The sequence below is a fragment of the Crassostrea angulata genome, chromosome 8, assembly GCF_025612915.1.
Source record: "Crassostrea angulata isolate pt1a10 chromosome 8, ASM2561291v2, whole genome shotgun sequence".
Taxonomy (NCBI): domain Eukaryota; kingdom Metazoa; phylum Mollusca; class Bivalvia; order Ostreida; family Ostreidae; genus Magallana; species Magallana angulata.
In genome coordinates, this window is record NC_069118.1 from 30,449,206 (window position 1) to 30,463,072 (window position 13,867).

The following is a 13,867-nucleotide window of genomic DNA, read 5'->3' on the forward strand; positions in this document are numbered from 1 at the left end:
TCCTAAAATGTTGCAAATGATTTTTAAAACAATGATAATTTCGAAAATATGTTGTAATTATAATTAACATTTTTTTTTATCATTTTCGGAATTGCCCTCATTTAGGATATAGCAACAAAAATTGAGACATGAAGTTTATGCACGTTTTCTGAAGGGTTTATTTTACAGAGGTGCCGAGAGGGAAATTCGCTTTATTTGCGTCGTGGTGAAATTAAAGAGAAAACACATTATTTGAGTTAAAAGTCTTGTGCCTTTTTCTGAGACTTCAAAACGGCTTAAATTGTATTTTAAGGTCCAATAAAAATCAAGGCCATTAGAAATGAGTACAAATTCAAGTAAATGTACATGATGTTTTCTCGTGTGTCAAAACTTACACATGAAAGACAAATTCCTATTTCGCCTGCATGTAAAAGAGGAAAAATCCCAAACGAGAGTGCTTCTTACAAACATTTTATTACTTAGCACGCAAATGAGAATAATAGCAGTACATCAGTCGCTGGTTCCGGCCTCCCCCTGTTCCCAGTGGATGTTTCCCAGTCGCGGAGTTTTTATTGTTGTGGTCCTCGTCATCAAAATCTACGCTCTCTTCTCTGACGTACATCCCTTTTACCATCTGGCAAGGGGAAGTAAATCTCAGCAGATAAAATGGGTGAGAATTTGGTAAGGCAATTGGTGTGTTGTACTGCCCATCGTCCCTAATAGAGATAAACAATAAAAATCAACATTATAAATAAATTAGCGCCTTTTCTCATTTTTCGCCTACACCCGTGCTTGAACGGAAAGTGCCTGTTACTAAAAATAGACGCCGGTACTTATCGAAACATGATTTTCGAAACCTACATCCCGATTTTATAATAGCGTTTGTAACCAAAGATTTGTCATAAATTCATGAAATCGGCATCGAAAAATGAAAACATAGATCTCTGTGAATAAAGGCAGTAATACATGTACATGTATATTGATTCGTGATACCTTCCATCAAAATGTACTGAATATAAGCGTAAATAGTGTTATAGAAGAGATCTGTTTACACTGGACGTGCTCATACTCAAAATTAAACAAGTTTTTTTTAATCCAGCAGATAAGATACATGCACATGGAATCTAAATGCTTTATTCTTATCAGCTTTAAGTGAAAAGAAAAAAAATATGTTACTACTTGGTTGAATCGATCCAGCGACCGCAAAATAAAAAAAAAACAAGATCGTTACCACTAGGCCACGCACATAACATAACATGGAATGTCTATTTAATATATGTGGCTAGTTCAATGACTGTGTTAGAAAAGTCATTAATTGAAATATAATTTTCAGTACGAAGACCAATTTAAACCAAAATTAATTCAACGTAAACGTGTACTACAATGTCTTTTTAACCTAATTTTCATCGGATTTTTTTTTGTTTAAAGTGGTTCAAATGCTAAAGCATTCAGGTTTTTATTGCATTCTACATGTTACTTATTTCCGATTCATCCCTATATAACAAAACCTGAAGAGTTAAATAATGTCGTGTAAGATAATTAAGACTCTTTTAACATGATAATTATGTAATTTGCATATTTTTTTGCATATATTTTAATTAAATATTGTTTAATATTAACAGATAACGTCTGATGTTTGCAAAAGCGCTATATTGTAGGCGAAATCGAATATTAAGTGCGCTATACCTTGCAGTAACCGAGTGCTTGCATGATACATTGATGTCATACTTATTTAAGTTTTATAAACAAAATTATTTAGCAGATATGTGATATACTGTCACATACCTTAGATCATTAAATAACGGTATGATTTTGATGATTTTGGCACCCGTTGCTATATATTTACCTGCAGCAGTAGTTTATCTTGGTGTTTCTCCCATAGGAACCCGTCGGTAATACTCCTCCGTGCGAGTTCCCATTGCGAGAATCCTCGTCATCCCAATACACAGAGCCAGGTTGAAATCCTGTAAAAATCAACCCAACTTAACTCATTACAGCATGATCTTACATGTACAAGGTTAAATGTCGGCCAAACATTTCAAACCGAACAACTAACTTTGCCTGTGTTTATAGATCAGTACGGCTGTCAGATATATGTAACTACTACATGTAAGGTGGAATCATCGAATGTTCGTGGGGAACCAATGTTCGTGGCTTTCGTAGGTAACCTTTGCCCACGAATTTACGTCCCCACCAACGTATATACAAGTATGTGTTATATGATAATCAATAAAATTGTCCCGATTACACTACCAACGAGATTAGGTCCCCAAAACCCAGTAAATTTTTGGCCACCCACGAACATTGACCCCCACGAATAAAAATGATTCAACGGTATATAGTCATATACGTATTAATTTGAAACTAGCTGCAGGTCAGCAGCTTCCGGTTTTTAAAAAAAATCGGATGGACGATGTGGGAGCTACAGTTTTGAATGTGTTCAAAAGTTGCAATTTACGGCACACAAAACATTGCGCTAGTTTTGTACTGATTAACCCTATTTTTAGACAATTCTATTTTTAAATTTTACAGATAATGTATTACTGATATCATTGCAATACTCGTCTTAGACTTTCAGTATGCATACAGAGAGATTCTAGATAGATTTTAGCCATGAAAGAATAAAAAAACTTAGTGTATTGAAACCAATTTAGATTTTACAAACCATACCCACTGGACAGGACTCCCCATGCTGTAGTATACAGTAGTTCCCGCCTGGCCACAAGCCGCCGTTCAAGCCAATGTTTGGATTTTTTGTACAGTAGTAGAACTTCATGTTTCTTCCGAAACTTCCTGTGGGGTATCTTATTACATTTTACTAAATGCTTTAGACCACATGACATAAAAAAGTATTGAATTTTGTAAATAGCATAGCAACCGACACCGGGAATTGTTTGGTACAAAGTGACGTTTCAAATACCACAACTGTCATTGATTTGTCTCAAGATTTGGGTATAATTGTTCAGACAATATATAAAAAGTGTTTCATGTCAAATTTCTCAATAAAACTAAGAATTTATGCAGTTTCAAATCCATTTTATGAACTATAAATATCATTTGGTATGATTATTAGAATTCATCATATTAACATTTTCATTATTCATTATGAATATCGTTGCTGGAAATCACCAGTATGTGTCTGACACATCGAGGTAGATGCCTATTTTTTTATGATAAAACGGTGCGGAAATGTCAAAGTGGAATATTAAGAGGGTTCAAAGGCCGTGGACATTTCTAGACTGTATTGATCTCCTTTAGAAAAAAGAGCTATATATAAAAATATAGGAAAAATACCCAAATTTAAAAAAAAAATAATAATTGAATTTTTTTTACTAAATAATAATTATTAGCTAAAATTACAATTTCTTTATATTTTAGACAGATCTGATGATTAATTTGTTGACCATCCATCCGCCTTAATTAGGAATAGCGCCTAATGCATGCTGACGATATATTACATGTATAAATATCTTAGAGATCCATACAGCAATTAATGTTTGTTTTAATGAACTGATTAGATAAACTTTCATTTAGTGAACTCAGTCTTTATCTAATAGATAGCGATTAATATTATGATAAAAATATAAATGCAACGACTTAAAAACTGGTACCGGCAAAATGGTGTCCGTATGATATACTGTTGCTATTATGGCTGTCCTCGTTATCTTGGTCGGTCCAGCCCTCTAGCCAGTCAGGCGGACAACCAGACCTTGGTTTTACCAATGTGTAAGTTCCAATCGGCCATTCCACTGATAAAAGGAAAGGAGATATACAAGAGTTTAAATATTATTCTCTGACCCTGAGCATACATAATGTTGCTATACAGTTATAGACAAATTAAACATTAATTTTTCAAAACTATCATAGATCAATCAAATTAAATGCAATTACCTGCAAATGTGACGCCTGCAATCAAGCAAAGGACAAGACAAATTCCACGTTTTTCCATTAGAGACTGCAAAGATGAAAATAATTATTTCAGTGTGTTTATTGCAACCAATTCTCAATTAAGCTAGTATAATCGTAATGTGTCATACATGAATGTACTACAATCTCGATATTAACGCTAAATTCATTCTCAGTATGATTTCTGCTTTAAACTTCGGCTTATGATATTTTTGGCCATAAACTAACATTCAGTAAAAAAAAAATTGAATATTTTAGCTTTGAAATCTTAAGCAGTTTACTATATCTTTATACATAACTCTTGTTTACATGGAGGTACATATGGCCTAAAAATGGCCACGATCATCCATAAAACAAGCATTCTGAGAGTATTGCATAAGCAATACACGTCCCCTACCGGTTTGTGGAAATTGTGAAAACAATGCACTGTTATGCAGAATATCGAACCCAAACAATAAAAAATTGGAATATAAAAAATTTATTTTCTCGAAAATATGTCAACCAGACGCTACAAAAGTGTAAACTTGATCTGTAGTTTGACATTTTGAATCTGTTCAGCAAATTTCATATCATTCCTCAAACGCATAAAGAAAAAAAGTGTGGAAAACTGAAGTGGGACAGACAGACGGACGGACGGACAGATGGACGGACGGACGGACAGACGGACGCAGAGGAAAGCTTTAGTCCCCTCCGGTGAAAACCGGTAGGGGACTAATAATATGAATGAACTCAACTCACCTTAATTTGTACCTGATATCACGAACTAGGTATATTCCGGTGTTGCCATCGTTTTATACACATGCATCACCGGAAAAAACAATTTGGAAGGGGACACTTCGATAAATCTGTTACATTTTCTGCTGTCATTTCTATACCTTAATTAATAGTTGCTGAAGTATGTAATTCCAGCTTTGGCGTATGAAAATATGGAGTTAAAATAATGTTAACAGCTTTAAGGATGCATGTTGCGTTCTAGATTATTAAACTGAAATGTATGAAGAGTTGTTTAGTATCAATGCATGTATGAAATATGCACGCATCGCATGTAACCCATAACAACCAATCCCTCCAACGGAACTCAATAATCCCAGTAAAAAGTGTTAGCTCTTATCAGCGGAATGTTGGGGAATCCGTAATGCAAAAAAAAAAAAACAAAAAACTTGACATTAACAAATAAATTTTTAAATGATAAAAAATGAGTTTCATATTATTTATAGAATAATGAGAAATTTCATTTTAATTATTATAACTAATTAAAACTGAACCCCATGTATGGCGAAATTTTAGACTTTTAATATAATTATGTTATAGTACGAATTACGCCCTTTTAAAGACATTATTGTCATTCGTATATCTAAATTTCTCGTACAATGTTCGTAAGACAAATTGACACGAAAGAAAAGAATGTAAGGAAATTGTCTTGTACATATGAAATATATCTTGACTATTCGAAAACTATTTCTTAAATACGACTGAGTCTATGTGGCTTGTACGACTACTATTTTGAAGTTACGACCGAGTCTTAATACATTGTAATATGATCCCCTATATGCAACAAATTCTCTCATATATACGACTTGTTCTGATTTATGTCGTTTGACTCGTAATTACAACATGTACATGTATCCTCGTTCTTGCGACTTGGTATCTTTTAAGAACGACTTGTTGGCTCGGATGTTTGACTTGCTTGAACCTCGGTATTACAGATTTAATATCTTGTATGTATGACTTTGTATCTCATGTGTATAAACAACATGAATATGTATACTCTGTCAAAAGCCATTTATGCAGCACATTTTGTTCAATAACTCAAAACTCATTAATACCCAAACTTTTAAAAGATGGTTATTCAAAGAGAAAGAAGAACGTTTAGAGAAGAAATCAGTATTTTTCAGATAAATCGGACAGAAACATCGGTAAAAATAAAACTAGAGAAATTAGCCTCTCCTCATCTCCGCCCCGGCCGGGGCTTGAACTCACGACCTCTGAAACCAACTCTACTAGAAATGAGCGGCCGGGTTGGAGGTGGAGCTCCAATATAGTAAATTTTTCTGCCTAAAATACATTCCCTACTATGGGAATGCATATCTCAGTTTGAGAGTTTGAGAGTTATTGCAATGTTTGCGCTTATTATATGTATATGTTAATGCGATATGTATCCTTCCGATCCTCTCAAATTGTTGTTCAAATGTTGTTTAAATGCATTCAACCTGTCACTCAAACGATCCTGTATTGCGCGGCTGGAACGCTAGGTTCCGTTTGTCATAGAAAACAATAATAATACTTGTATTGGCTATATATATATATATATTTATTTATTTCACATGTCTAGTTTAGATACATTCAGATATGAATAATATACATATGTGCATACTACAAGTTTATTATCCAATCTGTAGTGACATTGAACAGATTGTACATGCAAAGAACAAAAAGCAGGATAAATTGTAGGTTATATAAAAATGAATAATAAAAATTGCGGCAACGAAATAAAATTATTACTATAAGTAACTGTTGAAATATTCAGATAGATTTTACAGCAAATAAACAACATAATCCTTAATTTTCGTTTAACACTTTTTCTGATTGTATGGAATAAGGATCATGACGGATGATGAATAATTAATTCAGTCCATTCAACCCGAAAAGCAAACCCGAATCATCATGATCACTGATGCGTTTTCTGGGTTTGTTCAATTAAAGTACTGTTAAGCATAAAATTGTGACATTAATATATCTCAAGTGTACTATGCTCTACAGCATCTATCGTAGGAGGGGCTTTTCTTTCAATTTTTTTTCAATTTATTCTGGTCGACTATGTGATTATAGAAAATATGTGTAAATAAGCTTAACTTTAGCATAACATGTCAGGAACGTATTTTATGAATATCTGTACCTTCTTTTAGAGAATTACCAATCAACCCATGTACATGTAATAACATGACAATATGTAGACTCAACAAATGAATATGATCAAAATATAATGAGACGTCAGTGAATATATTCCAGTTGTTATAATACTTTTCTTCATGTCATACATGTATATTATTCGTATGTGCACCAGCAATGTATTTTTTAAGATAAATAATAATATAACTCCCCTTCAGATAAGCTCTTAGTCTTCGTCACTTTCTCTCATATAAAGAACGCTAAATCTGTTTCCGGTACTCTGGGAACTTGTTTGAACACGCTGTGTTCTTTTGTGTTTTTTCTTTTTTTCTGTACGATCCGTACACTCTTCAAAATATCTGGATGCGGCAGCTATTCCGTTTGAGTCAATAGCATTAATCACAGCATCAAAAAGGCATTGATGTATTTGTGCAAGACTTGATTCCATTAAAAGAACTTTATGTATAAATAAGTCAGCAGATTCTTGTTTCTTAAGCTCTAAATAAACATTGTACAGAAATGTCCCTGAAAATAGATGATGTATGCATGGGTTTGGAAACGGGCACATCAAAAGAGAGTTTAGGTGCATAGTACCCATAAGACAAGTCTGGAATTGTGCAAATCCATGGATTACACTAGAGTCAACCGGGTGTTCTGTGGTATGGTGAATTTTGGCACTATATTGATTGAGTTTGAAAAAGACCTCTTTTAGAGACTCACCGGTCATGTCCAGAACTGTAACTTCTATCAAATTTTTCTTACATCCAGTAGTACCATGATGAAAAAGAACCCATTTTAATTTCAACATTATCAAACAGACCAGTATGCTGTGCAAATGGAAAATAGTTACATGTGGTTTGGCTCTCTTAATCCAAAATAAAACTATTCCCAGAACTAGTTCTAGGTCCTTAGTCATATAATCGATGCTAAAAGACGGCATATCGATTATCCGACGAAGAATATTTTCTTTTTCAGATGACGAAAGGTTTGGAATTACTGAAAGATATGGGAGTTCGCCATATCCTGTCAAAGTTCTAAGAGCATAAACAGTTTCACTCAAAAGTGTATGCCCTTTTCGATCATACTCCTCGACATCTGAAATCATGTCTGCTGTCAATCCTTTGTCTTCTATATCTTCTGAAAGCAATATTCCGTACATATATTCTCTAAGTTTTGCACTACACCGATAGGAGGATGCTGAATTTGGGTCTTCCACCTGAGGGATCAAAAATTTTCTTCGCAATGTTATTATGTCTAAGGAACTTGGCGGAAGAATTCCTTGTCTATGGTAACAAACATACCATTCCGGAATCATCGAACCATTTTGCCCTCGTATTGATTTTTCAATTGCACTGCTATTTTGCTTAAAGTGTGGAAACAGAGTAGAATCTGATGCATTAAAAGTAAATGCCGTCTTAGTTCTTTTAAGAGCAGATTGGATAGTTTCTAGATGTTGTGAAGTTAACGCTCTTGATGTGATTGCTGAAATTCCGTCCTCATATGTTTTCAACCCTCGTAACCACAGAATAACTTTGAGGGTCCTTTTGTCAGTTATTGGAATACTAAACGGTGTATAGCCTTCATACCTCCAGATTGAAGAATAAAATGGTTTAAATATTTGTGTGTCAACATAGTCATTTCCTAGGAGGGCAGCAATCAAGTGGAGGACTTTTCTACCTAAAGATGGAAAGAAATGTACAAAATTGTTCACATGATATCTTCGAGCAGAAAGAAAGTTTTCCAAACTATCATTCTCCATTCTGGTTTCCTGCTCCGTGAAACTTACACTTTCAAAAGGTATAAATCCAGCTGTTAAAGGAAAGATATAAAAATCACTATCATCAGACAAAACCGGACAGTTCAACTTATTTGCAAGTTTTGCGATTTCTATGTCAGCCTCAAAGTCACAAACTGCAAACGGAATCATAATTTCTTTCAAAACTGCTCGAAAAGTGTCAAACGCCAGGATAGGCATAACTTTACAGTCTCCCTTATGTCCTTTTGCCAGTTGCATAGCCATCTCGAGCCTCTGTTTCATCCTTTTATGACTTGTCTGGAATTTCATGTCATTTGGATCATTTCCTCCATCAAACACAATGTAAGGCTGAATGTTGTAACAGTGGAGAAGGTTAAAGAATTTAATTATTTTATATGCGTACTGGTCATAATCTCCACCGTGAAGAAAATCCAATTGATTACTATAAAAGATGAAGTGGTACAAACTATTTCCATCTATGACTACCTCTGTGTCATGCAGTCGAATTTCTTTCATAAGCTGTGGATTACTTTTCATGAACGTTGTCAATCCTTTAATTCCCATGTTTCACCGTCGTAAAGTGAACTAATATTAGGTTGTAACAACTGTAGATTTCTGATAAAAATGTCTCAATCGGGGGTTCTGAAAAAGAAATGGAAAAATACAGAATGTACATCATTAACATAATCAACGAGTACTTTTTTGGAAAGCAAAACAAGGAATGCAGTAAGAACTTCGACTGTTTCACATAAAAAATAATCATATGCATATAATTATATTATAATGGTTATCATTGTCTTCAGAAGAGCATTCAAAACATAGAAACAAATATTGTCCAAAGAAGGATCAACTTCCTTGACAACGGGCTTTCATTGCAAATGGCCATCAGTGCATGTACTGCACTTATTCAGAATTGCTGTCTGTAAAAACCTCACATCATAAATAAACGAAAACTATTTTTTAATAATGAAGGTTTGAATCTAATTATCTGATTTTTCAAATGTATAAATCAATTTACAAGTTTCATTATTCAGAACCCAGCTATGTGTTCCCAAAACCATCTTAAACTTTGACTTGTATGATTTTCTTTTATTTAAATAGAAAGTTGGAGGTTTTGCAATAAACACTTGTCATGATCAAAGCCAAGAAAAAGATGTTAAGAAATTTTATTTTTATCTTAGATTGTGCTTCTTAAATTTGTTTATTTTCTCCTTCTTTTCAAGCATTAGATAGATAGATATATAGATATATAGATATATATATATATATATATATATATATATATATATATATATATATATATATATATATATATATATATGCATTTTACAATTCATTAAATTAGGCTTTGCAAATTGAACATTCCTGTCGGGAATGCCATGATAAGCATGTTTTGTTATTGCTTGTTACGCGGGAGTTTATGCTATCATATTATGACCTTTCCAGTAAATTTCAAATGTTTGAACTTAAAAAAGAATATATGGCACACTTGATGATAATTTTTGTTTTTAAATAACAACCTCAAATTGATTTCGCAAAATCTAATCATAGGACGGTAAAACTTTTTTTTCAAAAAAGAAGAAAAAAGATATTCTACGAAGAAATCGTATAAAAGATTCAAAACTAAAACGGATTTGATACAAGATTCCTCAAACTTTGAATTGAATTCGGAATTAGTACGGGCCAACTAAATACAACACCAATCAACTTCATTTTCAATTACAGATATTAATAAAAGACGTGGCGTTTGCCAGATTTTGTAAAGTGTCAACCGTTTTGTTAATCCAAATGAGTGAGATCTTTTCAGTAATATGTTTGCTATTAATTTCATTTTAACACTGAGCTGCAACCCAGAACGACGGTTTGTGCAGTAATGACGCGGGGTATTCTTTTATCAAGACACTGCCTTGACAGAGACATATATAATTCATGTAAATGCTTGTATATTCATACCCTGTGTTATTTCTCAAAAATCAAACTGCATAAATTATCAATGCACTTTGAAAGGATTTATTCAACTAATGTTATGACATACACTGTATTGGTTTAGAGACGTCGTCAAGAATCAAATTAAAAGTTCTTCATATTAATTCATCATAAACTTTCATCATGTTTCGTTATTTTGACACCTTCTATGGAATACATTCACAAAAAAACAAAACTTTAATTAATCTATTAAGTTTTATTTTAAGAAATAATTTTGACATAAACGAAAATGATTCTATAGATATAGTGGAAAAGTTCAACTTACGTATTTGGATGAAAAATTAAAAATTCCCCTTTATTTTCCTCCTAACTATCAGCGTTCTTGACAACGGAATTTCATTTTTTTTTCATTATCACGCTTACATGCACTGCATTTGTTAAGATGCATCGTCGTCAAGAAACAAAAGTTCTTCATATTGATTCATCTTAAACTGTGTTCATCTACCATTGGTGTAGCTCTCTCTCTATTCAATACATTCACAAAATAATATAAATATATGTAAGCTAGTTGTAAAGGGCGAAGTGTGGGCCAATGTAATTCAACATAAATAAATATGTTTAAATGCATTCATCAAACTGAATTCATGATGATTATTTGCGCAATCATGACGCAGTTGATTCTTTTTTTGATGGACGACAAGGTCTTGTTTATCGATTAGTGCTATTCAATCGCTATATTTACTACGCACGAATTTGAAATCTATACAAGTGAAATACATCGTCTATGCATCTTTGTTAAGATACAAAATTGTACATTGGTTTCCTTAGATTCTTTTAATTTTCACATATTCATTGATAATGAAATTCATTTTAATTTTTTTATTAGAAAATAAATGCAATATGTATGTTTAAACAATAGTTGTTATTTTGTTTTTTCAAACGATTTTTCAGACAGTTGCATTTTCAGACTGTAATCATATACTAGTTTCTGAAATAAAGGTGTTAGGACCCTTAAATTTTTGAACTGCTCCACTTTTAAATTATTGTGAAATGGCTGGGGCCATAACTACCTTTTTCAAGGTCTTCCTGTGAAACAAATAATGATTATTCGAGCAAAAAGATTAACGCAATAGCATTCGGACTGAACTCCGGGGGTAATGGGTAACCAAAACATATTTTAGATTCCTATTTAAACGCGAGGAATTAATATCTGCGTAAAACTGCGAGAAGCACATCTCACAAATTTTAAACTCTCGCTTTAATTTTTGAACATATATTGTAAAAAACAGGAAACTTTAATAAAAAATTGGAATTCGCGATTTTATATATTGTCGCGATTAGATGGTAAACGCCTGATTGCGGAATTAAGTACTTGCGTAAAATTAGGAATCTACAGTACATACACATTTATGGTTGAGTGACTCAAGATTCTTTAATTGTAGAAACAGAGAAAAAAAATATTTTGCTTTGGAGTCCTGAAAGTTTTACGTATACAACAGTGGTACATGTAAATACACTGCAATAACAGGTACCTTATCAACATAAAGATAAACTATAATCTTCACAACGTCAAGGCTTTGTGATTTCGAAACTCCATACAAACCTTGACATTGTGAAGATTATAAACAATATATTCCTGATATTGTTATCGAGAAAAGTAATTTTAAGAAGGAAACAGTTATAATAACTTTTATTTATCTATCTGTTTTTATCTAAAGAAACTAATTTGAAAAATTCTAAAGATTTTCTACAGAATGATCTATGAATAAAACTTATACTTACAATCTCACATGAAAAAAATAATCTCCGTCTAAATAACCATGAACGTACCAAACAACGAGTTTTATAAACTATGTTAATGATTACATGAACTGCATTTGTTTAGATTCGTCGTCAAGAAACAAAAGTTCTTTATATTGATTCATCTTAAACTGTGTACATCTACCACAAGTTTTTCCCCTTTTATAATACATGCACAATATTTAAAATGAAAGTAGACTAATTTTAAAAGCGAACTGATGGCCAGTATTTTTTTTAGTTTCAAATGATTTAAATTTAGGAACCTTTTTTATATACAATTCAAATTAAATCAATTTGTTGAAAGGCATTCATCAAACTGAATTCATGTTGATTATTTGCGCAGACATGACGCAGTTGATTCCTTTGAAAAATATCAAAAGGTCTGGTTTATCGATTAAAGGCAATTCAATTGCTAGTTTAATAAAGGAAGGAGAATTTTGAAGAAAAAAAGTTTACAAAGTTTATGTATCTATGAGAAGATACCAATTGTGTATTGATTTCCAATTTTCTTCCAACCGTGGTACATGTACACTCCGTTTAAAATTCATGTTGATTTGAATTAAGAACGCCTTATATATATATGTGTGTTCGAAAAATCTATTTTAAAGAAGCAATTTAATTGTTTAAGTATTTTGTCCTTTCAGACGTTATTTTAAGACACGTATTTACAGAATCCGTTCATGTACTATTTTTTTTAATACATGTATAAGAAAGTTAACCTAAAATTTCTTAAATGCTTCACTTATGAGTTATTGTGAAATAACTAGGACAAAAAATACCCTTTTCATGGTTTTCTTCGATTGGTGATTATTGGAGCATATACAGTGAGACAATATCACTGAAAAAGACATCTGTGGATAAGGGGTGACCATGGAATCCATAAAAATGCCATATATCACAATAATGTCAGATATTTCTGTGTGATTCATTCATGTACAAGATTTATTTAAAAGAACTTAACAAGTAAATGAGTAGTTGTGGCGTTCTTAGTAATTCAAACTAATAAAACTGCCCTACAGTACACGTAAAGAAGAGTCAAATGCTTGGATATATCTTTGCACATGTATTTTCAAGCGACACGGTCTAAAAAGTAAATAGTGTGGATCTTAGAAAAAACGCAGATTTCAAAGAAAAATGACAGTCTAATTTGAAAACTTGAATTCGAAATTTGATATGAGAATTTAGAATAGTTACAGGAAATCGGGAAGGCTAAAAATAAATACAGAAAGTATGTTCAGACTATGAATCCATGGTAGACGAATATTCACAGGATGAATCTCTGTCACTCAGTTAACTGAAATGTGACTGATCGGTAACTGAAAGGTGACTGAATGGCATAGCTGTGCCATTCAGTCACCTTTCCAGACCATTCCGTTAAGATTCAGTTGACTGAATGGCAGAGATTCATCCTGTGATTGAATCCATTTGATGTAATGTCATGCCAAATTCCCAACGCCAAGGTTACTTTCACTTAGCCGTTTGTCGTCGGCAAATTTTATTTACATTAAATAACACAGAAAACGGATTGAGAGAGAGAGAGAGAGAGAGAGAGAGAGAGAGAGAGAGTGCCTTGCAACAGTCTTTTTTCTCTACACCAAATATAGGTTTTAA

The 13,867-nt window shown here is 32.7% G+C and overlaps 1 protein-coding gene across 3 annotated transcripts; it reads right to left on the minus strand.

The window, feature by feature from the left end:
* Window positions 1-436: 436 nt before the first annotated feature.
* LOC128157912 (protein asteroid homolog 1-like) lies at window positions 437-12,401 on the minus strand. 3 transcript variants are annotated; one of them, XM_052820572.1, is made up of 6 exons: window positions 8,306-9,278; window positions 3,871-3,934; window positions 3,591-3,728; window positions 2,650-2,772; window positions 1,826-1,943; window positions 437-695 (listed from the first exon to the last, which is right to left on the minus strand). In XM_052820572.1, the coding sequence occupies exons 1-6, from the start codon at window positions 9,092-9,094 to the stop codon at window positions 455-457; spliced, it is 1,473 nt and encodes a 490-aa protein (XP_052676532.1). In that variant the 5' UTR covers window positions 9,095-9,278; the 3' UTR covers window positions 437-454. The 3 variants fall into 3 exon arrangements, with proteins under 3 accessions (XP_052676532.1, XP_052676531.1, XP_052676530.1); XM_052820571.1 differs by lacking the exon at window positions 8,306-9,278 and adding an exon at window positions 4,624-4,656; XM_052820570.1 differs by lacking the exons at window positions 437-695; window positions 1,826-1,943; window positions 2,650-2,772; window positions 3,591-3,728; window positions 3,871-3,934 and adding an exon at window positions 12,239-12,401 and having other exon boundaries at window positions 6,223-9,172.
* Window positions 12,402-13,867: the final 1,466 nt, after the last annotated feature.